We start from the raw sequence: 26,990 nt of genomic DNA, 5'->3' as shown, positions 1-26,990 counted from the left end.
ACTATTTTCCCACCACACTTATTATTGTTTCACAATTCTGCTGTTTATAGATGCTCTTATATTTATAATATCCTTCTCTGCCCCCATTTGCCATAAATTTCCTATTCCTCCTTCAAAACTGGGATTAAAAAAAAAACCTCATCTTGTGAATCCTTCCCTAAGCCCTCCCACCCTAATTTCATACCATACACTAGATTATACCCTCTTTTAGGCCACTAGCATACTTTTTAAAAAATATATATTTTATTGATTTTTTACAGAAAGGAAGGGAGAGAGATAGAGAGTTAGAAACATCGATGAGAGAGAAACATCGATCAGCTGCCTCCTGCACACCTCCTACTGGGGATGTGCCCGCAACCCAGGTACATGCCCTTGACCGGAATCGAACCTGGAACCTTTCAGTCCACAGGCCAACACTCTATCCACTGAGCCAAACCGGTTTCGGCCATTAGCATACTTTATACACAACTTATTATAGCACCTATCACTTTGCATTATAATGTTTTCTTTTTTTAAAATATATTTTTATTGATTTCAGAGAGGAAGGGAGAGGGAGACAGAGAGAGGAACATCAATGATGAGAGAGAATCACTGATTGGCTGCCTCCTGCACACCCCCTACTGGGGATCAAGTCTGCAACCCAGGTACCTGCCCCTGACCGGAACTGAACCTGGGACCCTTCAGTCTACAGGCTGATGCTCTATTCACTGAGCCAAACCGACTAGGGCTATTATAATGTTTTCTGTTTGTATCCCCTACTAAACTGTCACCTATAAGACACAGCCATGTTTTATTCATTATGGTATCCTAAGTATAATCCCTGCCAAATACTGGACTCAATACATAACTGTGGGATGTGTAAATGAACGACTGATAGGCTTTCTGAATATATAACTACATTTAAAGATTTATAGAAATAGGATAGAGGAAGCTTAAATGTCTTAGATTAAATGGAGTGCAAACTTTACCCTCAAAAATATACAAAGTGAACAAATGTAGATAGGACAGTCAAGAGCAGGACCCATAGTAAACACAGACTCACTGGTGATTCTCACTGCCCTGTCGGTGCGGAAATCCTCTGTGTCTGGTTCGTCACGGTCTTCCAGGAAATTATATTCTGGATCGTCATCATCATCCGCCTCATCTAGAAAACACAAAGTTTCAGACACTCATTCTCAACTCTCAACTCTTATCTTTAGTGACAATGTAAGATATTCAGCACTATGACAATCTGTTCCAATAAAGTACATTTATCCTTAAGTTTTTAAATAATTTTTTTCCCTCTATGCCTTTGCACAGATCACTTCCTATAGCTGACTCATCTCACCTATTCTCTCCAATAAGCCAAATTTCTTCCGTCCCCCAAACAAGACTTAAATCTGTCAAAATGCAACGAAAGCCAGAAAACTGAACTTATAATTTACCTCAGGAATCTCACTTTGATTAGTGCATATCTTATGAAAATAATACTTTTGTTAAACTCATGAAGGCATTGATAGTGAAAAAAGGAATAAATCTAATTCCCCCAAATTAGGAAATGACTATAATACCAAAAGCAAAGATGCAATATTCTATAAAAGTTCAATACATACATGACAAAAAACACAATATAAAAACATATAATAATCATTAAGTTTCAAAAATTATATCCCTATATTAGGACTCAAAAATAACTAAAAATACACAAATATAATAAGCATTTGTTATGTTAGGACATAGAAATGTGGTTGTGTTTCTCCCTAATAATTTTCTCTATGATATCTTCCCCATTTCTCAATAAAAATTGTTTGCCCAGCTGGTGTGGCTCAGTGCTTGAGCACTGACCTATGAACCAGGAGGTTAGAAAGAAGTCACTGAATTATTGTTATATTATGGTAATATTTTTCTGAGACTTTATTATTTTTTAATTATTTATTTTAAAATATTTTTATTGATTTCAAAGAGGAAGGGAAAAGGAGAGATAGAAACCTCAATGATGACAGAGAATCACTGATTGGCTGCCTCCTGCATGCCCCCTACTGGGGATCAAGCCTGACAGGCATGTGCCCTCACTGGGAATCAAACCGTGACCTTCTGGTTCATAGGTTTTCACTTAATCACTGACCCACACTGGCCGGGTCCTGGGACAACTTTAGATCAGTGATGTCCAAGAGAACTTTCTACAATGATGAAAACATTTTACATATGCATTGTACAATAATAGTAGCCACTAGCCATGTGTAGAAATTGAGAACTTGAAATGTGGCTAGTGCAACGGAGGAACTGAATTTTTTTTTTTTTCAATATATCTTTATTGATTTCAGAGAGGAAAGGAGAGGGAGAGAGAGATAGAAACATCATGGATGAGACAGAATCATTGATTGGCTGCCTCCTGCACATCCCCTACTGGGGAACAAGCCCCCGGCGCAGGCATGTGCCCTTGACCAGAATCAAACCTGAGACCCTTCAGTCCACAGGCTGACACTCTATGCCAGTGGTTCTCAACCTTCCTAATGCCGCGACCCTTTAATACAGTTCCTCATGTTGTGGTGACCCCCAACCATAAAATTATTTTCGTTGCTACTTCATAACTGTAATTTTGCTACTGTTATGAATCGTCATGTAAATATCTGATATGCAGGATGTATTTTCATTGTTCATGACCCACAGGTTGAGAACCGCTGCTCTATGCACTGAGCCAAACCAGCTAAGGCAGGAACTGAATTTTTTAAAAAAAATCTACCAAATGAGAAAACTAAATTCCTTACTACTGCATCGCCATTAAGCAAGAGTGGAAGATGTCTATGTATTACAATGGAAATAGATCTAACTTAATTAAGTGAAAGAAACAAAGCTTCAGAGGCAGAACAATATGTGCAGTATGATTCCTTTTGTGGAAAAAAAAATATTTGAGATAAATATGTGCTTGATTAAATACACAGAAAATATCTAGAAAGTATTATCAAAGATTGAAGAATAGAACTCTTTACTTTGTACCCTTTCACGATTTACTTTTTCATATTAAAATCTTCCATTAAAAATAAAAATATATACACATTTTTGGTCCATAATCATTGAAAAGTCTGTACTGATTAAACTTCATCTAACCTATATTCTTTACTCAATATTAATACTAGTTTATAAAATATTAAGTTGCATTGTTTATACGTAGCTATTTGAATGTCAAATCTTTTTCATGCATTTGTGGGTTTATCTCCCCAATAACATTTCTTTAATCCTTGGAATGGAATTCTGTCTTCCTAATATCTATAGTCCTTTCTTCATAAGTCTCTTCACAGCAGATCCTTTTCCAACACTGCTGGATAATGAAAGCACTGAAAGAACCTATAACATACGGATATTAATGTTTGCACACCCATCTGGTTTGGGTGCAAGAACTGCAATAGGCAACTTCTTTTTTTTTTCTTTTTTTTAATATATTTTATTGATTTTTTACAGAGAGGAAGAGACAGGGATAGAGAGTTAGAAACATCAATGAGAGAGAAACATCGATCAGCTGCCTCCTGCACACCTCCTACTGGGGATGTGCCCACAACCAAGGTACATGCCCCTGACCGGAATCGAACCTGGGACCTTTCAGTCCGCAGGCCGACGCTCTATTCACTGAGCCAAACCGGTTACAGCTGCACTAGGCAACTTCTGCCTACAACACACAAATGGGTCAGCCAATGTTCTCTGAATACCTATTTGACAAACATATTGAAAAATCAATGAAAAACATATCCTTGGGTGAAGATTAAAAAAAGAGAATATGACAACATCTGGAATCACTACAAATGAAATCAACCTCATATCTTCTAAATCTACAGAAATGTATTGTACAAAACAATTAAATTATGCCTGATTTCCACTACAGTACACTTTTTAAAACTCACCAATTTTAATAACGTAATTTCACATTATTAAACTAAGAACTTTTACTTATATTCTAAAGTAAAGGTTATGGTAGGGATTCTTACACGATGTATGACTGTAGTCAACGTTATTTTTTGTCTCATTAATACTCCTTCCTCACTTCTGGAAACACCATCACTTCTTTTGACCAACTACATACTCCAACCACATTGTTCTATGAGGTTCTGCCAATCAGAGAACTCCATGATGAAACAGCCTTCCTATCAATCCCATGCAACACCAAGAAACTGAGCATGTGATCAAACGAAGGCAATCTGAGTTGTTCCCCTGGATTTTCCAACTGGACCCTGTAGAAGAGAGTCCTTCTGATCTGAGGACAATGCAAGAAGTTAAGTGTGCTTATAACTATGGTACAAGCCCTACAGGATAAAACAGGTTTAATAATGGAGTTGACTGACAAAAAGAAGTAGAGATGAAGGCTATAGAGAAAGAAGGAGGCCTTAACAGGGTCTCAACTCTACTGCAGGTTTTTCTGCCCTTTAGCAAAGTCTGGTTTCATCTGACCTTCTTGCAAGTGGGAGTTTGGATTCTTTCACTTGCATCACAAAGAACCTTAACACAACAGTCAAATGAATCAATGCACTCCAATGGGAGGGTATATAAAATTATGTGTGCATTTATATTTCAGGGGAGGATTCTTAGCATTCAAGATTCCCAAAGATTCTAAACCAAAAAAGGGGGGAGAAGGGAAATTACATACTAACCTATCTATATAAAACCGTAATATGCAAATCGACTGAACGGTGGAACAACCAGTCACTATGATGTGCACTGACCACCAGAGGGCAGACGCTCAATGCAGGAGCTGTCCCCAGCCCACAGGCCCCGACCGGCAGTGGTGGTGAGGTGGTGGGGGTGGGGTCGGCAAGCAGATAGCGCCAGGCCCGCCAAGGCGGGAGCGAGCAGGGGCTCACCAGTGGCCCCACAGATCAGCTCTGATTGCCGGCCAGGCCTAGGGACCCTACCCATGCACAAATCTCGTGCACCAGGCCTCTAGTCCTATATAATAAAAGGCTAATATGCAAACCGACTAAATGGTGGAATGACCAGTCACTATGACACACACTGACCACCAGGGGCAGATGCTCAATGTAGGAGCTGCCCTCTGGTGGTCAGTGCATTCCCACAGGGGGAGAGCTGCTCAGCCAGAAGCTGGGCTCACAGCACAGGCTGGGCTGAGGGACAACCCCCCCACCCCGAGTTCACGAATTTTGTGCACCGGGCCTCTAGTTTAAAATAAATTGCTTGATAAATACCAAATTCAATTAACCAAAAATACCTTCTTTAAGCTTCTAACTAATGAAAATTTCACCACAGAGAAAGTAGACACAGTAGATAGTAAATGCAAGTGAAACTACTTACCTTCATTCCCCACATCATCATTCATGAGTCCCCCAAGCCACAGCTTCCATTCCTCATCATCTGCTGTATTGGGGTCATACATGTCTGGGGTGATGTCTGGAGCTTGAAGCTCTGCCTCTAGTTGTCCCAGGGGAACATCTTTCAGAGGCCTCTTAGAGCGGGTTCGGAACGCAATGAGACTGTCATCCATTGGCTAGCCAATAGAGAAGGAAATAAAAACATGTCACTGAATGCCTAATGCTTCCAAATTCTTCAAACCTCATATCCTGTGTGCATCTCTTCTTAGCTAAAACGACAAAGTCTCTTCTCTAAACAATTTGGGTTTATTATTCTTTGAGAAACTTTAAGGACAATGACATAAGTCTTAAAACCAAATTTCAAGGATATTTAAAAACAGCTTACTAAGCTATAATTTATATGTCATAAAATTCACCATTAAAGACAGGCCAGAGTGGCTCAGTGGTTGAGCACTGACCTATAAACCAGGAGGTCACAGTTTGATTCCCAGTGAGGGCACACACCTGGGTTGCAGGCTCAATCTCTAGTAGGGGGTGTGCAGGAGGAAGCCAATCAATGATTGTTGTTTCTCTCTCTGAAATCAATAAAAATGTATTTTTTCAAAAAAAGAGAAATGATCCTTTCATTAAAAAAAATTCACCATTATAGGTATAACATTGAGTGGATTTTACTATATTCACAGAATTGTGTAATCATCAACACTACTAGTATCTAATTCCTGAATATTTTCATCATCCTCCTCCCCCAAAATCCAATTCCCATTAGCAGTCACTCCCCACCCCATTCTCACCTGTATCCGGTCTCTGTTAACCACTTTTCTACTTTCTGTCTCTAAAGACTTGCTTATGCTAGATATTTCATATAAATGGAATCATACAATACGTAGCCTTCTGTCTTTGACTTCTTTTATTTAATGTAAGTTCATTCATTTTGTAGAATGTATCACAACTGTTTTCCTTTTTAGTGCACAATAATATTCCATTATATGGATATACAATTTCTGGTTTATTCATTTATCACTTGAGGAAAATTTCATTTGTTTCTACTTTGGAGCTATTATGAATAATGCTCCTGTGAACACTTGTGTATACATTTTTACATGGACATGTTTTCAGTTCTCTAGAAAAGGAACTGCTGGGTCATATAGTAATTATTGAGAAACCACCAAACCATTTTCCAAAGTGGCTGTACCAGTTTACGTTCCCAGCAGCAACATATGAGGGTTCCACAATCTTCCACATCCTTGTCAACACTTGTTACTGAACATCTTTTTTTTTTTTTTGATATTTATTTTTATTTTTTAAAATATATTTCTTTATTGATTTCAGAGAGAAAGGGAGAAGGAGAGAGAGATAGAAACATCAATGATGAGAGAGAATCATTGATCTGCTGCCTCCTGCACAGCCCCCACTGGGGATCGAGCCTACAACCCAGGCATGTGCCCTTGGCCGGAATCGAACCTGGGACCCTTCAGTCTGCAGGCTGACGCTCCATCCACTGAGCCAAGCCGGCCAGGGCTGAACATCTTTTTTATTATCACCATCCTAGTGGTAATGAAGTGATATCTCATCGTAGTTTTGATTCGCACTTTCTTAATGACTGAAAATGTGGAGCATCTTTTCACTGCTTATTGACCATTGCATATTTTCTTTGGAGAAATGTCTATTTATATGCTTTGCCCATTAAAATTTTTTTTTTAATTTTTCAATTATAGTTGACATACAGTATTAGTTTTAGGTATATAACATAGTGATTAGGCATTTATATAACTTACAAAGTGATTAACTCATTAAGTCTAATAACCATCTGACATCATACTGTTGACTATATTCCCCTTGATTGATTTTATACTAGCAATTTGTACATCTTAATCCCTTCCCTTTCATTGTTCATCCTCCTCTAACTCCTTCCTATATTTCCCATATTTGAATTGGGTTGCTATTTAAAAGAACATTTTTTTTAATTTACTCATTTTAGAGAGAAAGGAAAGAGGCAGAGAGGAAGGGGAGAGGAGGGAGGGAGGAAGGGAGGGAGGGAGGGAGGGAGACAGAGAGAGAGATAGAGATTGATTGATTGGGATTGAGATTTATTGTATAATTTATTTATGCATTCATTGGTTGAATCTTATATGTGCCCTGACCGGGGATTGAACCTGTAACCTTGGTGTTATCAGGATGACGCTCAAAACAACTGAGCTACCCAGACTGGGCAAACTCTAAATTCTTTATCATGGTTTTCCAAAACCTTCATGATCCCACACTCTAGCCTAGCTCTTTGACCCCACTCCTACTGCTACTTCCCATGATCCTTATGAATCAGGGGCTTTAAATGTGCTATTTCCTCTGAATGAACCATTTTCCCCCAGATCTTTTATACATGCCTGGCTCTTTCTCATTCAGATCTCAGCTCAAATGTCACCTCCTCAAGAGGCTTTGTTGTTGTTAATCCTCACCTGAGAATATTTTTCCACTGATTTTTTGAAAGAGAGTGGAGAGAGGGCGAGACAGAGAGAGAAAAACATTGATGTGAGAGAGACACATCATTTGGTTGCCTCGCACATGCGCCCAGACCAGGGCCAAGGATCAAGCTGTAACTGAAGTATGTGCCTTTAACTGGAATTGAACCCAGGACCCTTCAGTCCACAGGCCAACGCTCTATCCACTGAGCCAAACTGGCTAGGGCTATGTTCCACATTTAAAAATGCTTTCTTTCACATACCTTATTCCTTCCTTGGGAGCTGCCGTTCTCACAATAAAATAGTACAAATAAAAAAGAATGTCAAAGACCTACAATTTCATAACTTTTACTTATCATATCAAAATGTAATATCATCCCTTCTCTCTTCCCAACATGAGCAATAAATTACTCCATTTGATTTTCCCAGTGATTTATTATTTAAAAAAAGATTTGTTGTTGTTAATCCTCACCTGAGGATATTTTTTCCATTGATTTTTAGAGAGAGTGGAAGGGAAGGAGGGAGGGAATGAGAGAAGGAGGGAGGAAGAGAGAGAAACATCCATCAATGTGAGACAAACACATCAATAGGGTACCTCCTGCACATGCCCAGACCAGGGCTGGGGATCAAACCTACAACCCAGGTATGTGCCCTGAACCGGGAATAGAACCCTTGACCCGTGGGTGCATGGGGTGACACTAACCAATAAGCAACACCAGCCAGGGTTCTGAGCGATTAGAATTATATTTACCTGGAAAGAATCCATGCAGACCGGACTAGATGCCAGTTCCTCATCCACAGCATGCAACTTCTCCATGAAAGTACTATCTCTGGTCTGTTTGGGCTTTGGGGGGGGTGGAGGCCCCATGGGTACGACCTCAGCACTGATGTGCCTGATGGTAGGTGTGGCAATTTTCTCAGCCTGATTAAAAGATGCAAGCACATTAAAAAATAAATGGAAGGGATGGAAGGAGAGAGGGAGGCATATCTTTCATATACTAATGATCTTTCTGGACCCATCTGGATAGATGTGATGGAGGTACATAAAAACAAAGACTCCGTCAAGTATATTAATTTAATTAGACTTCATGCTGTTTCCAATTGTTGGGGTCCAGCCCCAGCAGGTCCAGGGGTTCCCAAAGGTGTGGATGGAGTCGGCGAAGAAGGAAGGACACGGAGGCAGCGTTCAGCTGATCATCATAGCCAGGTTCTCTCGCCAGGTTCTGCAGCCAGGTTCTCTAGTCAGGTTCTCCAGCCAAGTTCTGTTCTTTATTGTGGTGTTACATCTGTATTTATACCAGTTGATTATAATCCTATCCATTCTATTCCAAAGGTTAGGGCATTTCTTATCTCCAGTCCAAGGTTACTCTATTGTTCTATTAAGCTACAAGGAAGTAACTGAAGGAGATTATCCTAAGTAAAGATTATGTAGCTTAATCGTGATTGTTTGTAATTAAAGTGATTAATTACCCGCCTAGCACTTAGTTAAGGGGTTTTATTCCCTCCCTAACTCCAGGGAAAAATCCTCACCTGGGGAAACAACCTTTCTCGGGAGGTGGTCCCGTTTAAAACACATAGCGTTAAGAGGGGGAGCAAACATATGCCATATAAACCAGGTCCCTTGAAACATAAGCTGTGCAGATGTTTCTTCCCTGCAGCGACTGTGTCAAGCAGCAAGGGTGGATCGGCTTCTGGCATCCAATGAAACCAACAGGATGCTACTTAGGTTTCCAAAAGTGGGAAATGTTATAAAAATGGCTTTAGGACAAAATTAGAAAACTTGTATAAAAAAGAGAAGAGTCGCCGAAACCGGTTTGGCTCAGTGGATAGAGCGTCGACCTGCGGACTGAAGGGTCCCGGGTTCGATTCCGGTCAGGGGCATGTACCTGGATTGCGGGCATGTCCCCAGTGGGAGATGTGCAGGAGGCAGCTGATCGATGTTTCTCTCTCATCGATGTTTCTGACTCTCTATCTCTCTCCCTTCCTCTCTGTAAAAAATCAATAAAATATATTTAAAAAAAAAAAATTCCAGGAAGCCGAAACCGGTTTGGCTCAGTGGATAGAGCGTTGGCCTGCGGACTGAAGGGTCCCAGGTTCGATTCCGGTCAAGGGCATGTACCTGGGTTGCGGGCGCATCCCCGGTGGGAGATGTGCAGGAGGCAGCTGAGGCAGCTGATCGATGTTTCTCTCTCATCGATGTTTCTAGCTTTCTATCTCTCTCCCTTCCTCTCTGTGAAAAATCAATAAAATATATTTAAAAAAAAAAAATTCCAGGAAGATCCTGGCATGATTATTGATCTTGATTCATGTTTGGCAAAGGGTAATAGCTTAGAATTCACACAGTTATAACATCGCTTTTGTATGATGCAGATTTACCTCTGATAATATGCCATTCTCTTCATCTGTTTCATTCATCTCAGAAGACTGTCTCAGTCTGGATTTCTTTGCCCCACGTGGAGATGAAGCAGTGCTCTCAACATCACTTTCCAACAAACTCTACAAAACATATCCGGTTCACTTTTACATTTATGCCTCTACCTTATTCCACTGAGTTTGAAGTATCTCAAGAGAATGAATCACAAATTATCATTTAATTAGTCAGAGTAAGAGAAAATACTTTTAAATAAAAGCTTAATATTTTGAAAGTGGGAACAGAGATCATCAGATCAATATGCTCATCAGCAATGCAAACTTCATAAAATTATAAGGCATTTATCAAAGATCCTTTTATAAACAAGTCAAACAACACATTTAGAAATAGAATATTACCAAAAAAGAAATAGAATATTACTATAGCTAAAAGAAATAAGATAGATGAATCTCAAAGGATTAATGTTAAAAAAGAAAGCCAGACACAAAAGAATACAGACCCTCTCCCTTTAGGGAATATAACCATGCCAACAGGTATGTATCTCCGAAACACCAAGGGACCCCAGGAGACTTGTGACCAGGGGAGAAATGGGCAGCAGCGCCTCTTCCAGGGCTAACTACCTGTCTCCAAGAGCCCTTTTCTCTGACTTCCTAGTGAGCCAAAGCAGCCAAGCCCGGGGTCTCCTGTTGCTGATTCAATGTCCTTCCTTGTTTCACTGTCCTAAGTGTGTTTTTGCTGCAATCAATAAATTCTTGCTTGCTTTTCTACCAAAAAAAAAAAAAAAAAAAGAATACATGCACTATGGGTCCATTTATATTAAAAATAGTAATCGAACTGTAATGTGTAGAGCTGCAAATTTAGGTAACATAACTATAAAGAAAAACAAGAAGCCCTAACTAGTTTGGCTCAATGGATAGAGCCTCAGCCTGTGAACTGAAGGGTCTCAGGTTCAGTTCTAGTCAGAGGCATATGCCCGGGCTGCGGCCTAAATCCCCAGTGTGGGGTATGCAGGTGGCAGCCAATCAATGATTTTCTCTCTCAGCACTGATGTTTCTCTCTCTCTCTCCCTCTCTGAAATTAATAAAAATATTAAATCAAAACAACAAGGGCCCTGACCGGTTTGGCTCAGTGGATAGAGCGTCGGCCTTTGGACTGAAGGGTCCCAGGTTTGATTCCGGTCAGGGGCATGTACCTTGGTTGCAAGCATATAGCCAGTAGGGGGTGTGCAGGAGGCAGCTGATCGATGTTTCTCTCTCATCGATTTTTCTAACTCTCTATCCCAATAAAATATATTTAAAAAAACAACAACAACAAGGAAGTAATTACCAAAACGTCAGGATAATGGTTATCTTTAGGGGAAGAGAAATGATTATGATCTTGAAGGGCAAATAAGAGGTATCTTGGCAATACTATATTTAATGACTTTGGAGAAGTTTCATGAGAATTAGCTTTGTAATTAGGCTGTATATTTTTACTGTATGTACAGCTCTGTAGGTTACATGTTATATTTCATAATACAAGATGTGACAAAATTAAGAGTGTGAAAATACCTCTCAGACTTGGATTTATGCAAAGTGAGTAGAAAAAAGAATGGTGTTTCAATACTCTCTATAGAACAGGTGACATTACAAAGGAAGAAAATATACTCTGCCTTATTGAGCCAATTTTTTTTCTATATTATCAACACTCACAGGGTCACCACTGACCTCTTCAGCAGTCTCATCTTCTTCTTCATCATCTGGCTGGTACTCTTCATCTGAGGAATCATCTTCTTCAAGGTTGATATCCACAAATTGAGGAGGCTTCATAAATACAATTACAGAAAGAAATGAAGTAAATAGGAAATATAAACCATATGTATTTGGAAAATAAGGGGGAAAAGACAAAGCAGGAGGGAAAAAAATCCTAAGAGCACAATAAGCTAAAAGCAAGTAATAAGAAGCAGGGGTTAGAGAGACTCCTAGCAAGAAAGTCAAACCTAGCAGTTAATAGAACAGAAGAAAAATTAAAGCTAGAATTTTAAGAGTTTAATTTAAAAGTCCCCAAAATGTTAACAAATAAAAAGTACTTAGTTTTCAAAACTGATGAAGTCTTTCTGGAAAAGATTAAGAATTACCTCTTCCAAGTTTACCTTAATCTCATTGGCCTTCTTAATTGGTGAAATATTCCATGTTGGAATTACCTACCAACAAAGAATATAAGTAATTAAGTTCTCTTGCCTAGAATAGACTGTTTTTCGTTTTTACTTTCTCTTTACCATTACAAAGAGCCATTTACCTACCATGGAGCTGCCCTGAGCTAGGGGTATTGATTATCCCTGAGGGTATACTCTCAAATATTTGTCACAGCTTGACAGAAGAAAAGGTGAGAAAACTATTTCCATCATCAGCATTTCTGCCTTAAGCCAGGTAAGAATCTGTATCTGTCTTGTCTACTTTATATCACAGCTTGGGTTCACACGAAATAATGAATATGAAAACTACTTGTAAACTACAATATTATAGGTGACAGTAGCCTTTGACATCAGTATTTTTTTTTAGTCAATTACATAAATCTACCATTAGAATGCCTCTAAAAAGCAGGCCCGGAAAAGTTCTTATGAAAGGATTTAGGGTGAAGTGTCAAGTTGTCCACAACTTATTTTCAAATAGTATAGGAAGAAACAATAGATAGGTATAGACAGTTACAAAACAAATATGGAAAATTTTACAATTGTTAAATCTAGATGGAATATGGATTCACTAAAATTCTTTCAACTTTTTTCATGTTTTAAAACAGTAGAGTTGGAGGAAAATGATTTTAAAATAATTTTTTTAAAGCTCCTACATAGTGCTGACAAAATGCCAGGGAGTAGGAAATTTCTTGGCTACTTACTTGTGACCCAATCAAAATCATTTTATGAACAAAATCCAACAGGCCACTAGGTTCTACCTCTACAAGGAGCCTCAGGTTTTCCACATTTCAGCACTGCCATGTCTTAGCCACTTATCTAGCTCTGTGTAGCTAGGCCCGCACAAAATGTAAAGGGGATGATGTGATTCAGGGCCACACCCTTTCTCATGTTTGTTCTGAACCAGTTTCCCTACTCCCAAATACATCATGAAGGCAAAGCAGCATCTGGAAGTGTATTGGAGTTAGTCTATTGAGCATTAACAAGCAAGAGGGACTCTAATCCTGCTCTTCCACATAAACGATAGTCTTGGATTGTTCCACTTCTCTACACCTATATTTGTGGCTGGTAAGCATAATCCAGAATCTGATTTAGATCTCCTTGGCCTTTTATTCCAAATCAAATATGGAAATAATGTCAATTACACTCCAGATGTCAGGTAGACGTCATACAACTTCTGTCCCTCTGATGGCTGCTATCATCAAAGCTACCACATGCTCATTTGTGTACTTCCTGAAGATGTTAGTTCACTTAATGCAACAGGGTTAGTTGATTAAATTAAAAAATATGATGTGGCTGTCAAAAAGCAGACTGCATCAAAAGAAATATGGTATCTGGAACATTGAGGGGATAGCCTAACTTTAACCTGTACTAGTTAAAACACATCTGGAGCAGTAGATTCCACTTTTGGCATACTTTTAAAAGGATACAGACAAACTAGGTACATTCAGAAGAAAAGGGTGATTGATAAAAGTACTCAAAGCTATATCACATAAAAACCAATAAAATATTGGGGGACATTTAGCAAGAAAAGAATGTTACAACAAGAGATGCTAGTTTTCAGCCCTAACCAGTTTGGCTCAGTGGATAGAGCGTCAGCCTGCGGACTGAAAGGTCCCAGGCTCGATTCCGGTGAAGGGCATGTACCTTGGTTGCGGGCACATCCCCAGTAGGGGTTGTGCAGGAGACAGCTGATCAAAGTTTCTCTCTCATCGATGTTTCTAACTCTCTATCCCTCTCCCTTCCTCTCGGTAAAAATCAATAAAATATATATTTTTTTAAAAAGAGATGCTGCCAAAACCGGTTTGGCTCAGTGGATAGAGCGTCGGCCTGTGGACTGAAAGGTCCCAGGTTCGATTCCGGTCAAGGGCATGTACCTGGGTTGCGGGCATATCCCCAGCAGGAGATGTGCAGGAGGCAGCTGATCGATGTTTCTCTCTCATCGATGTTTCTAACTCTCTATCTCTCTCCCTTCCTCTCTGTAAAAAATCAATAAAATGTATTTTAAAAAAAATAAATAAATAAAAAGAGATGCTAGTTTTCTTCGACTAGAGGAAAGGTCACGTGGAAGAAGAACAGACATTTCTTCTACAGGGTTGCAAGAAACAGAACTGGAAAAACAGATAAAAACTGCAATATGTATTTCGGATCCATCTTCCTCACTACCAGAGATAGAACGGACTCCCTCAGATTATCACCTGCCTTGTCACAGAAGGTAACCATAAACTGGACAAGTGTTTGTTTAAGCATGATGTAACATGGTTCCAAGCATCAAAGACCTTGCTATACCAAAATACTTCAGAAGTTTTCAAGCGGTTCTCAAATTTCAGTGTGCAAAAGAACAAACTAGTGTGTTTTCAATAATACATAATCCCAGCCCTACTCATGGGTCCTGCTATGTAGGTTTGAGGTGAGCCCAAGAACGTGCATTTTTAATAAGACTCCCGAGGGAACCCACACCAGGGTGATATTGATGCAAGTGGTCCCCAGGACACACTATGAGAAATACTTAACATTGCCACATATAACATGAAAAGAACAACTGACCTCTCATTGCTTTCAACAATTCTAAATGGTTATCTACCTACCAGTTCCAAAGAAGTAATATTTTCACATCAACTAAAATAAAAATAAACTATGCTGATGATTTCATATATTCTATCTTTACTTGTCTTTTACATATCTTTCATTAAGAAGGCAAACTCAGACCACAATAATCATTATATTTTTTCCTCTACAAATAACCTGAAATGAGATATTATTTACCAACCTAAGTAAACAATAAAGAAAAAACAGAACACCCACCACTCCTTTCTCCACCACTTCCTTAAGTTTAGAGCGTGTCATTTTGGGTTCCTAAAAAGGGGAAAATAAGAAGAGTCAATAAAAATCATCATGTAATTCTTGAATTTGAGATGCTAACTTTGCCCCCAACTGCTAAACTATTTACAGACTCCAAGTGGCCTCCTACACTTAGCCAGTTTACAGGTAGCTTTGTTCCATGACATTAAAAAAAATGACAATTAACTACTCACAAACATTGGCATATCTTCAGTCTCACTGATGGCTGCTTTCATCATCGCTACCACATGTTCATTTGTGATTACTTCCTGCAGAAAGATAAAATTTCACATTATGCAACAAAGATGTGTCACTCGATAATATTCATCTCTCTGTAATTCTGCTAGACATATGTAGAGACAAATGAGAGCTATATACTCAAACAGCTTCAGATTAGGGTAATGCAAGGCAACTAAAAGCAAAGAAGCAAGTTTTGCATAAAAACACACAGCTTCAAGCAATGTAACAGCTTATTAACTGCTACAGGGAATAAGAATGGCTTACATAGAAAGAAATTCTGCCCTAGCTAGTTTTGCTCAGTGGATAGAGCATCGGCCTTTGGACTGAAGTGTCGCAGGTTGGACTGCTCAATCCCCCCCAATATGGACATGCAGGAGGCAGCCAATCAATGATTCTCTCTCATTGATGTTTCTATCTCTCTATCCCTCTCCCTTCCTCTCTGAAATCAATAAAAATATATTTTTTTTAAAAAAAGAGGAAATTCTAAGGTAACTATATGCTTAAGAGAAACGAATAAAGTTTTGTAAATAGCTGTGTTGCTACATATTGAACAACAGTATTTGCATATGTGCAAAGTACTATAAACTGTTAACTGGACATCTTGTCAGGCATATTAACCCACAAAAGAGTAAATCCAGTATAAACATTATCATCATCATCTTCAAATCTAATAAATAATACAGTAAACAATCGAATCAGTGAAGGCAGCAGAGGAACAGTTTATCTTCCCAGTTAAGTTCTTCTTTAACATTTGTTCAGATTTCAAATGTGTGCTGAGTGCAAAGAGAAATCTATCTTGAAATGTAAAATGTTTTGCCATAGGTAACTCACAAAATTAGTAATTCACATACCAAGAGTCAAGAATTTCCTGAGTGCTTTTATTTGCTTTCCATAGAAAATTCCCATGCCGATTACACAGCCGTCCCAGTCGTACTCACGTGAAGGATGTTTCGCACGTTGACTGCTGTCAGGTTGTGCTGCTTGGCGCCATCCTCTAAGGTACGGTCCAGCCTGTCATCCAGTTTTGGGTCATAAGCCAAAGTCCCTTCTTCTTGACCCCTTCCATCTCGCTTCCTCTTGGTACCCTTTTTCTTTTTCTGCCTTTTCTCACTTTCTTCACTGTCTTGCTCTTCTGCAAATAAACCAAGAACATCACCAGAATCTCCAAAGCAACTGCTCCCCAAACGTAACCCCGAAAGGCAACCTGGTAAAAGAGAAACCAGCGGCCAGCGGTCCGGCCCTGGAAATCAAAGATTATGCTGTGGCAGTGGTGGTAATGGTGGAGGTGATAGAACTGTCCTAGTAATAATACCTAACTTTCTGTCAGGCAGTCTTCTACACACTTTATATGTATTAATTCACTTACTCCTTATGAAATAGAGACTATTCTTTTTTCCGCTGTACAGGTGGAGAAACAGAGGCTAAGAGATAAGAAACTTTCTGAAGAGGCAGTATGACAGAGCCATGTTTTGAAGCCAAGCAGTCCAGCTCTAGAATCAGCAGTTTTAATTATTACTCCACATTGCCCAGATAACGCATAGAAAACCCTCGGTTTGTGGCCCAATTCTACAACTTAACAGGGTAACCTTGGCAATAGTCTCGTTTTTTCTTTTATAAAATATAGATATCTGCCCATCAGGAAAGCCACGTAGATTAAGTTAAATAATATATATCAAAGTGCTATATAATCAATGAAACATTATATAAATGTAATTTATCATAATATTACTATTCAATGTAGAAAAGAGAAAAACAAGGAGCAAAGCTATAAAAATTCCACTCTGAATTACACAAATAAAAAAGGTATACACACACAAAAAGATACCAAGTATCTCCATTCTACAAGAAAGGAGCACAAATATTACCAAGAAAAGAAAAAACTTCCTGCCCTGGCCGGCGTGCTCAACGGTTAGAACACTGGCTTGTGCACCAGAGGGTCTTAGGTTTAATTCCCAGTCAAGGGCACATATTGGGGTTGCAGGTTTGACCCCTGGCCCCAGTTGGGGTGCGCTCGGGAGGTAACCAACTGATGTATCTCTCTCACATCGATGTCTCTCTCTCTCTCTCTCTCTCTCTTCCTCTGTCACTCCCTCCCTCCCTCTCCACACACCCTCCTCCATTCCACCATCTCTAAAAATCAATGGAAAAAATATCTTTGTGCAAGGATTAACAAACAGAAAATACAAATCAACCAATAAATAAATAAGTAAAACAGCAAATTGATGTTTCTCTCTCTCTCCCTTACTCTAAAATTAAAAATGTTCTAAAAAATAAAGAAGTAAAAAGCCTACAACTATTGTCATACATAATGGAGAAACACTGAACACCTTACCCCAATTTCAGAAATGAGACATGGAAGTTCACTATCACCACTTCTAACCTACATAGTAATTTGCAATATATGAAAAAAGAAACCACAGGGGTTCACTTAAAGCCACTTAAGTTGAATAAAGAAGTCTACTTATTTGTCTGTATGTGTTATATTGCACAAAAATATAGTTCAAAGATTTTTTAGGGAGGACTAATTCTATAACCTATTAATTCCACCCAACGAAAATAAAGTACATATGCTCACCGGGAGATCTATAGTACAATGTTCACAGCAGCACCATTCAGAGTAGCCTATAACTAGAAATGATCCTTATGTCCATTAAGAGTGTTTTGTTTTTGCTTTTATTTTAGAGAGAGAGAGGGAGAAACATCTATGGTTGTCTTCTGTATGCACCTGACCAGGGATCAAACCTGTAACCTGGGTATGTGCCCTGACCAGGACTCCAACCCACAACCCTTCGGTGCACTCCAACCAACTGAGCCACACTGGCCAGGGCAAGAGTTGAATGGATAAAGAAAATGTAGAACATTCAAGAACAGAATACTACATAGCCAAGAAAATGAACAATCTACAAATACATGAAACAATGTGGACCAATTTCATAAATATATAGTTAAGTGAAAAAAGGCAGTCACACAACATACTTTATATTCCATTCATACAAAGTACAAAACAGATGAACCAATCTATGCTGCTAGAAGTCAGGATAATGGTTACCCAGGGCTAAGGTGTTGGTAGTAACTTAAAGGGAGTACTTTTGAGTACAGGTAATATTGTTTCCTTTTTTTAAAAAATATATTTTATTGATTTTTTACAGAGAGAAAGGGAGAGGGATAGAGAGTTAGAAACATCGATGAGAGAGAAACATTGATCAGCTGCCTTCTGCACACCTCCTACTGGGGATGTGCCCGCAACCAAGGTATATGCCCTTGACCGGAATCGAGCCTGGGACCCTTCAGTCCCCAGGCGACGCTCTATCCACTGAGCCAAACCGGTTAGGGCTCGGTTTCCTTTTTTTAAAATGGGAATGTTCCAAAGAACTGTTCATCTATTTTTAGAGAGAGAAAGGGAAAGAGGGAGAGAAAGAGAAAAACATCAATGTGAGAGAGAAGTATCAATTAGCTGTCTCCCATACATGCTCCAATTGGGGACCAAACCTACAACTCAGGCATGGGCCCTGATCGGGAATGGAACTGGAAACATTCGGTGTATGGGCTGACACTCCAACCAATTGAGCCACCCCGCCAGGGAAGTAATATTCTTTTCTTGATCTGGTTGCTGGCTACACAGGTGCACTCAAACTCTGAAAATTCAATAAACTTTTATATCTTAGGATATGTGCAGTTTTCTGCATATTATACTTCAATAAAGAGGGTTAATTTAAAAAAAAAAAAAGGAAAGAAAAAGAGAGCCTACCCATTGGAATAAAGAGTCCATCATCCTCTATCTCTTCCTCAGCTTGGTGATCTGAAGTCCTGAATGGCTTTCCTTGAGGAGACGCACAGGCATCTGGCTGAGATGATTTCCTAGGCTGGGCTCCTAGTTTTACAGAGTGGCTGCCTGATGGCAATAAAGGCATCTCTTCTCCAGAATGCATCTGAGGTTTTCCTGGAAGAATTACAAACACTGCTTCACACTTTCACCATTCTTAGTCATACTCTATTGTAGAAATCAGGATCTTGTTATAAAGTCCTTTGTAGGTAAATAACTTTGTTAATGATGCTTATACTATACAGACATTCCTCTCTTAAAGACAGTGTCCTAAGAAAAATATTGAAATATGCTCACATCCAATTTACTCATCTATAATGTCAGGGAACTGAAGTAGATAATTGCTAAGGTCTTTCTAGCTCTATTACACTGGGAGCTATGCATTTATTTCCTACTAGAGGCCCGATGCACGAAATTCATGCAAGAGTAAGCCTTCCTTCCCCCAGCACCCGGGACCTGGGCTTCCCTCACAGCCCCGGCTTCGTCTGGAAGGTCGTCGGGTCTAATTAGCATATTATGCTTTTATATTATAGATACAAAAATCAGATTCATATGGGGGGAGGGGAGGTGTTATATTGCTGATGACAAAGGGACAATTTATATAGTTGACCATTAACATCACATTTAATTAACTATAAATGATATACATTATAAAATGTGGTTACCAGAGGGGAAGTGGGGTGGGAAGGACAAAGAGGGTAAAGGGGGTCAAATACATGGTGATGGAAGAAGACTAGACTTCGGTGGTATAAGTAGACAGATGTCATATTATAAAGTTCTACACCTGAAATTTGCACCATGTTACTAACCAATGTTACCCCAATAAATCTAATTTTTTTAAAAATCTCTAGATTCCACTCAATAGCTAAGTGACATTGAACCCCTACTTAATTATCCATTCCTTGTTTAGCACTCTAATCTTGTATTTTTCTCCAGTTCTTCCTGTCTTCATGTCACCATTACAACTTCGTTTATAGAAAGAAATTTAACAACCAGCCCCTCAAATATGTTCCCCATTATGACAGCATGCTTCACCATCCCCCAATCCAGATACCTTAAATCACAGCAGTCTCTGAGCAACATTAGTTATTTCTTTGTCAAGTCTAAATTATACTCTTTTTTATTCTCTATTCTTTATAAGGTCTTAAGGGGATAACAGCATGGCTGTGAATACCTTGATCTGCCCTTTCTTTCTGAAGCCCTGCTACATTCCCACACAAACACAGCACACAAATTAATCACATGTTGTCTTATACTGTTCCAAATGTTTATGTCTTATCTTTCCAACTAAACTATAAGCTTCCTGAGGTTAGAACCCTGTCTTCTGCTTCTTTTATGCGTCAACTAGAGGCCCGGTGCATGAAATTCATGCACTGGGGGGGGGGGGGGTTTGTCCCTCAGCCTGGCCTGGCCCTCGAGTCAAAAAGTTTGCCCACCCCTGGCTTAGACCCTAAGCCAGCAATAGCTAAGGAGGCGGGAGAGGTTCCCGCTACCGCCACTGGGCTCACCAATTGTGAGCCCGGCTCAGGGCTTCTGGTTGAGCAGCACTCCCCCTGTAAGAGCACACTGACCACCAGGGGGCAGCTCCGGCATTGAGCGTCTGCCCCCTGGAGGTCAGTGTACATCATAGCAACCGGTCGTTCCGCCATTCAGTTGATTTGCATATTAGCCTTTTATTATATAGGGTTAGCTATCGCCTACAGGAAAAGTTCAAACACCTGAGCATGGAAAATAAAACCCTTCACAATCTAAGCACAATCTACCACTCTGAAGTCCTCTCTCACCACTTCTTCCAAGCAATGTCACCATCCTCTTCTGCCTCCGACATCTGAGCTGACTACTGTTGGCCTATGAAACCCTATGCCATCATTCTGTCAAACTGCAACTCATCCTTCAAGTCCTAAGGATTAGGTAAAGCCTTTCCCAATGCCCCAGGCAGTAGTCCCTAAGCCACTGACCCTCCTCCACAAGCCCCACGTCATAGATATGCACCAAATCACAAAAAGCTATATATAGTTCATACCTCCAGACAAGAAAGGAAAGAAAAGGACACAGAAGATTTAAGGACTGGGAGGGGAGAAGAAAACCTCCACCCATTCATAAAGTTCACTGCTGACCTTCGGAACTCTGCAATTCCAATTCCATGCCAAATCAAGATCCCCTTTCAGAAAAAAACTAAATTTTGTAAAAGCACTGCAGGAATGCAGTAGCAAAGGCAAAGACAATGCCAAACCGCTGACAAGAAAAACATAGCAAGACCATGCATGGCTTACCTCCCTCTTCCTCGACTTCTTCACTAGGCTCTCCTGAAAAAGGCTCCTTGGTGATAAGAGGATCACCTCCGTCTTCTTGGGTAACTGGCTTGGGCCTGAGTGTCATTTTCTTCCCTCTCTTTGAACCAGTGGCATGGAGTTTTTCTTTATCAATGTGTATGTTAAGGGGCTGGGAAGACTCCAAGGAAGGTAGGGCGATTCCGGTTGAGATGGCCACATTAACAGCTTCTAGAACTGCTGCATTTGTGTCCTGGGTGAGTACCCTGGAACTCAAAGATGGATCTTCCACACCAAGCTGATTTCCTGCATCCTGCACAGATTCAACTTCGAGACCAGCTGCCCTACCATGACTTTGACCCCAGGCCAGTGACACTGACCCCAAGTCTTTAACCTGGTCAGATTCTGGTTGAACAGCTGACTCTAGGTCTAAGTCCTCTTCCTCCAGGTTGCCCTGATGCTGTGGGAACTCAGTCTCTGAAGTTCTTCTCTTCTTACTGGGCAACATTTTAAAAGTCTTACTTTTGTTCCATCCTGGAAGGATAAAAGCAAGTTTTTACCACCTTCATATTAACTAGGATACTTCCTCAAATATATTTTCACTTACTCATATTCAATCATGAACACAGTACTTTATATCAAATGCACCTTATTTCCATTAGGTGGAAGTGGACAGACAGTGGTTAGAGTGCCTGAGATCCCAATTCTACTGCTGATTAGTAAGTTATCTTGCTTAGTGACTTAACCTCTCTAAACTTCAGTTTCCTCCACTGTAAAAAAAGAACTGTTTTTACCTCATAAGAGTTGTTATAAGAATTACATAGTAAATGATCAGTGTCAGTTATTATTATTACCATCAGGAGGGTAGAATAGCACGATGCTGAGACCAAACAGAGTCAAACTGTCTGGATTTGTTTCCCAAGTCTGATTCCCTCCAGCTTTGTGACCTACTATACATTACTTAACCTGAATCTGCTTCTTCAGTCATAAACTAAATTAAAAATAGCAGTTACATCATTAGATAGTAATTTATTAGATCAATAAATGTTCTCCATTTCTGTTTGCAGAAACAGGTTATTTCCATTAACAGAAACAATCCAAAAGTAAAATGTGTTTGTTTAAAGAGGTTAGGCCTTGCCCTGGACAGGGTTTCTCAGAGGTTAGAGCGTGCACAGGCCCACACACCGAAGGCTACAAGTTCGATTCCCGCCAACGGTATGTACCTGGGTTGCAGGTTTGATTCCTGGCCCCAGTCCAGGTGTCATGCAAGAGACAACCAATCCATGTTTCTCTCTCTCTCCCTCCCTCCCTTCCACTCTCTCTAAAAATCAATGGAAAAAAATATACATCCTCGAGTGAGGATTAACAAATAAATAAATAAATAAATAAAGAGGTTAGGCGATATTAACAGAAATTTTGTGTTGTAAACAAGGGAGAGATTCCTACTGTTCTCTGTACTAAGTTACTTCTGACGCTTGCTTTCAATTCCAGTTATCACAGTTTAGGAGCAACACTAACCTAAATTGGATAGTATCTTCTTTCATGTTCTTCTAGCACCTGTTTGCAACCTCTTTTATAATAATTATAACTTTCGTAATTGCCTCTTGTCTATCTCCTTCCTATCTGCCTCCACAAAAAAACTATGTGGTTTTTCAGGTAAAGGACTTTTTCAACTAGTACCCCTAGTACCAAGCAGTATCTGCCCTATTGTAAAGACGACTAAATGAATGAATGGGAAAGAGTGTGGCTCCAGCCGGTGTGGTTCAGTTAGTTGAGCATCCTCCCATGCACCGAGATCACCTGTTCGATTCCCCGACAGGGACATGCCCAGGTTTCAGGTTCGATCCCCAGCAGCGGTGGAGGCAGCAGATTGATGTTTCTCTCTCTCATTAATGTTTCACTCTCCCTCTCCCTTCCTCTCTCTCTAAAATATCAAAAGCATATTTTTAAAAAGAGAGCATGAACTTCCCTACTCTGTGCTTATTTTATGCAGCATTTAGACCGAAGTTAAGCATTATATGGAAACTTTTAACCAAAAAACTTTACCCAATAAAATAGGTACAAGAACAGAATAAGTTACCTTGTGTTACAGTGAGTTCTTCATCACTGATAATGTTCAAAGTCTGAATGCCCATCCACCAGGGCACTAGATAAACGTTTGGACTATAGGACTGCAAAATGAAGTTCTTTTTTATTTTATTTTCCGTCTTAAATAATTTCCCGTATTTAAGGAGTTGAAAGAGAGAAACATTGATTTGTTGTTCCACTTATTTATGAATCCATTTGTGGATTCTTGTATGTGACCTGACCGAGGATCGAACCCGAAACCTTGGTGTGTCCTGACGGTACTCTAACCAACGGGGCAGACCGGCCAGGGCAAAGTTCCAACTCTTCAGAGTCTGAACTATAAAGTTAGTTTTAAACCTCCCTAATTCAGCTTCCACAGATCCTAGGAGAGCTCTCCCCCCAACTCCAATCTACCGACGCCTTTATCTTGGTAATTAAAGCTCAAGGGCGGGTGGTAAGTGGGGAAGGGGAGTGGGAGTAGCTTAGGCGAGTCCAATATTCTGCAGATGAATTACTGAGGTCCAGAAAAGTGTGTGTGTGGGGGGGGGGGGGATTAAGAATGAAAGAAAAGACAGCCAGCTACCATTTAAAGTCAGCAGCGTACAGGGGTCGGCTCCCGGCACTTACAATAATACAGCAATTCTAAAGCGGCTCACCTTTTAGGAACTGGAGTGGGACCAACAGGGTGAACGAATGCAAATCCGAAGGTAGCCCCCGCGCGAGCCCCTCCTGGGGATATTTTCCAAAAGGGGGGCCTGACTGCGCTTTTTACCAGGGGCCGAGCACTGGCCCAAGTCCCCGCGCCCGGCTAGACCCCCTCGGACCTCTACTTTCTGTCCTACACCCCGCGCCAGCTCTCAAACCCGACCCCCGCAGCCTGGACATCCTGCGCCCGGACGTGCGGCTCCCACTCGCCACTTCCCGCCTCACGGCACGGGACACGGTCCCCTCACCAGCGACTGATCCCGCGGAAACTCGGAGTCGGGGCCACCGGAAGTCCGCCGGCGGCAGCAACTTACGTGCGCGCCCCCGAGTCGCGGTGCGCGGCGTCAGGACGTCAAAGAGCGCGCTCCAATCACGGAGGCGCCGTCCCACTTGCGGGCGGGATGAAGCCGCAAGGCTAGCACGTCCGTTGTGGGCAAAAAGTTTTAAGGAAATATCCCTCTTACTCGGTCCCAGGCGCTGCTCAAAACAAAACTTGGGATTGTGATTCGTTAGTGTAACTTGATAACGAATCCTTCTTGCCGCGTCACACCTGAACTACGGGGCCAAGGAAGTGGAGAATTCAGAAATTTTCAGAAAGGAGTCCCTGGGTTACCAATAGGGCAGTTACACTGAGTCATGGAGTCACCCCATAGTAACTACTACTCATAGCTGTATAATACTCTGCCATTTTACAAAATGCTTTCGCTTACGTTATCATAGGTGATTTGATCTCCCCGATAAACCTTATGGAACAGTGGGTATTATACTTTCAAATTTACACGGAACGAATTTCTGGCTCAGTTTGGATAGGTGATTTCACAAAGGTACACAGCAATCAAGGGGAATCAGGTATCCTTAACTCTAGCTTCTAATGCATTGATCCAACGTCCAGGAAGCACAGTTGATGTCCAATAATTCAATACTTGTGTTTTGAACAAATGAATGACTCCTAGAACCATGTTCTTTCCACTTTTCTAGAAGAAGAGAATTGGAAAAATTGGAAAAATACACTCAACTCTCTCATTTTGCAGGTGAACCACCAACAAATATTTTATGCATTTAAATAATCTATGTAACCTGATCCTGTCTGTAAACAGAATCGATGAAAGTATCCACAGCCAAAATGAAGAGCGAAATTAATATACTCATGGACACAACTGCAATCTGACTCAAGCCTCAATCACCCTAACTCTCCCAAATGCCAAGGAAGTCCCTAACAGGGGTGGGCAAACTTTTTGACTCGAGGGCCACAATGGGTTCTTAAACTGGACCGAGGGCCAGAACAAATGCATGGATGGAGCGTTTGTGTGAACTAATATAAATTCAAAGCCCACGGCTGGGAGAAGCTTGGGGTTTCATTTGTGGCTTGCTCTTGAACCTGTAGCATATGGGTATCTTCCCTGGAAAAGTTTTGTTGCTCACAGGGTTTCAAATATCAGAGCCTCTGGTCATCTGATGGTTTGCACATGCTCTCTCTCCTAAGCAGCCCTAATCACTTGACACTTTAAAAAAGAAATACAGCCCTAATTGGTTTTGCTCAGTGGATAGAGCATAGGCCTTCAGACTGAAGGGTCCCAGGTTCCATCCGGTCAAGGGCATGTACCTGGGTTGCGGGCACATCCCCAGTAGGGGGCATGCAGGAGGCAGCTGATCGATGTTTCTCTCTCATGGATGTTTCTAATTCTCCATCCCTCTCCCTTCCTCTCTGTAAAAAAAATCAATAAAATATATTTTAAAATGAGTAAAAAAAGAAAGAAATATGCAGCGCTGATAAATTTTGGCATTCTTTTTTTTTAAATATATTTTATTGATTTTTCACAGAGAGGAAGGGAGAGAGATAGAGAGTTAGAAACATCGATGAGAGAGAAACATCGATCAGCTGCCTCCTGCACATCTCCCACTGGGGATGTGCCTGCAACCCAGGTACATGCCCTTGACCGGAATCGAACCCGGGACCCTTCAGTCCGCAGGCCGACGCTCCATCCACTGAGCCAAACCGGTTTCGGCGGCATTCTTCATTAGTCTTTTTATTTATTTATTTTTGATTTAGTTTATTATTTATCTGTTTGTTTTTCAACATTTTTTTTAAATCCTCACATAAGGGTATTTTCCATTGATTTTTTAAAAGAGAGTGGAAGAGAGAGGGAAAGACAGAGAGAAATATCGATGTGAGAGAAACATCGATTGGTTGCCTCCTGCACTCGCCCTGGAGCCTGCAACCCAGGTACGTGCCTTTAACCGGAATCGAACCCAGGACCCTTCAGTCCGCAGACTGACGCTCTATCCACTGAGCCAAACCGGCTAGAGCTTCATTAGTCTTTTTTATAAAAACAGCTTTAATTTACACACCACAAAATTCATCCGTCCTACTTGTATAATTACATTGTTCTAAGTAAATGTTCAGAGTTGTGCATCCATCAGGAGGTTTGATCTTGAGTCAGAGTTTTATAGAGTTTCTGAAGTTTAAGAAAGTTTCCATAATAACCTTTAGTGGGCTCAGAAATGCATAACAATAATGGCAATGGATACTGAAATGCAGACATACAGAATTTTGTTTTTCCACAATCCTGGGCTCCCTCTCAGCCAGAACATTCCGCCGCTGTGTTAAGCCCAGGGGATCGGAATCATGATAACATACCCACATTTCTTACTCTATCCTTGGGGTTTTCTCCTTTAGACCAACAGCCCGTCAGTGGGCGGGGTCTTATTCTCGGGAAATCCCGGTGAGGGGGTCCCCTCCCAGAGATCTTCCG

General features: G+C 40.5%; 1 protein-coding gene across 8 annotated transcripts in view; it reads right to left on the bottom strand.

Annotated features, from left to right (window-relative positions):
• The window catches only part of LOC132221160 (GON-4-like protein), a 49,991-nt gene extending 25,290 nt beyond the window's left edge, over positions 1-24,701 (bottom strand). Inside the window, exons 1-13 of one of the 8 annotated variants that reach the window (XM_059675137.1) lie at positions 24,189-24,545; positions 23,546-23,672; positions 21,469-21,999; positions 19,121-19,312; positions 16,311-16,504; positions 15,327-15,401; positions 15,097-15,147; positions 12,253-12,303; positions 11,813-11,923; positions 10,127-10,246; positions 8,502-8,672; positions 5,278-5,470; positions 1,043-1,144 (exon numbers count right to left, since the gene is read on the bottom strand). In XM_059675137.1, the coding sequence (XP_059531120.1) occupies positions 1,043-1,144; positions 5,278-5,470; positions 8,502-8,672; positions 10,127-10,246; positions 11,813-11,923; positions 12,253-12,303; positions 15,097-15,147; positions 15,327-15,401; positions 16,311-16,504; positions 19,121-19,312; positions 21,469-21,999; positions 23,546-23,600 (1,846 nt within the window). In that variant the 5' untranslated portion in view covers positions 23,601-23,672; positions 24,189-24,545. The other 7 variants (XM_059675139.1, XM_059675141.1, XM_059675143.1 and 4 more) reach the window with 7 other exon arrangements.
• Between the last annotated feature and the right edge of the window lie 2,289 nt (positions 24,702-26,990).

The sequence above is a fragment of the Myotis daubentonii genome, chromosome 18, assembly GCF_963259705.1.
Source record: "Myotis daubentonii chromosome 18, mMyoDau2.1, whole genome shotgun sequence".
In the NCBI taxonomy this organism is placed as follows: Eukaryota; Metazoa; Chordata; class Mammalia; order Chiroptera; family Vespertilionidae; genus Myotis; species Myotis daubentonii.
The sequence above is the reverse complement of the archived record's forward strand: the minus strand, read 5'-3'. Positions and strand labels throughout refer to the sequence as shown.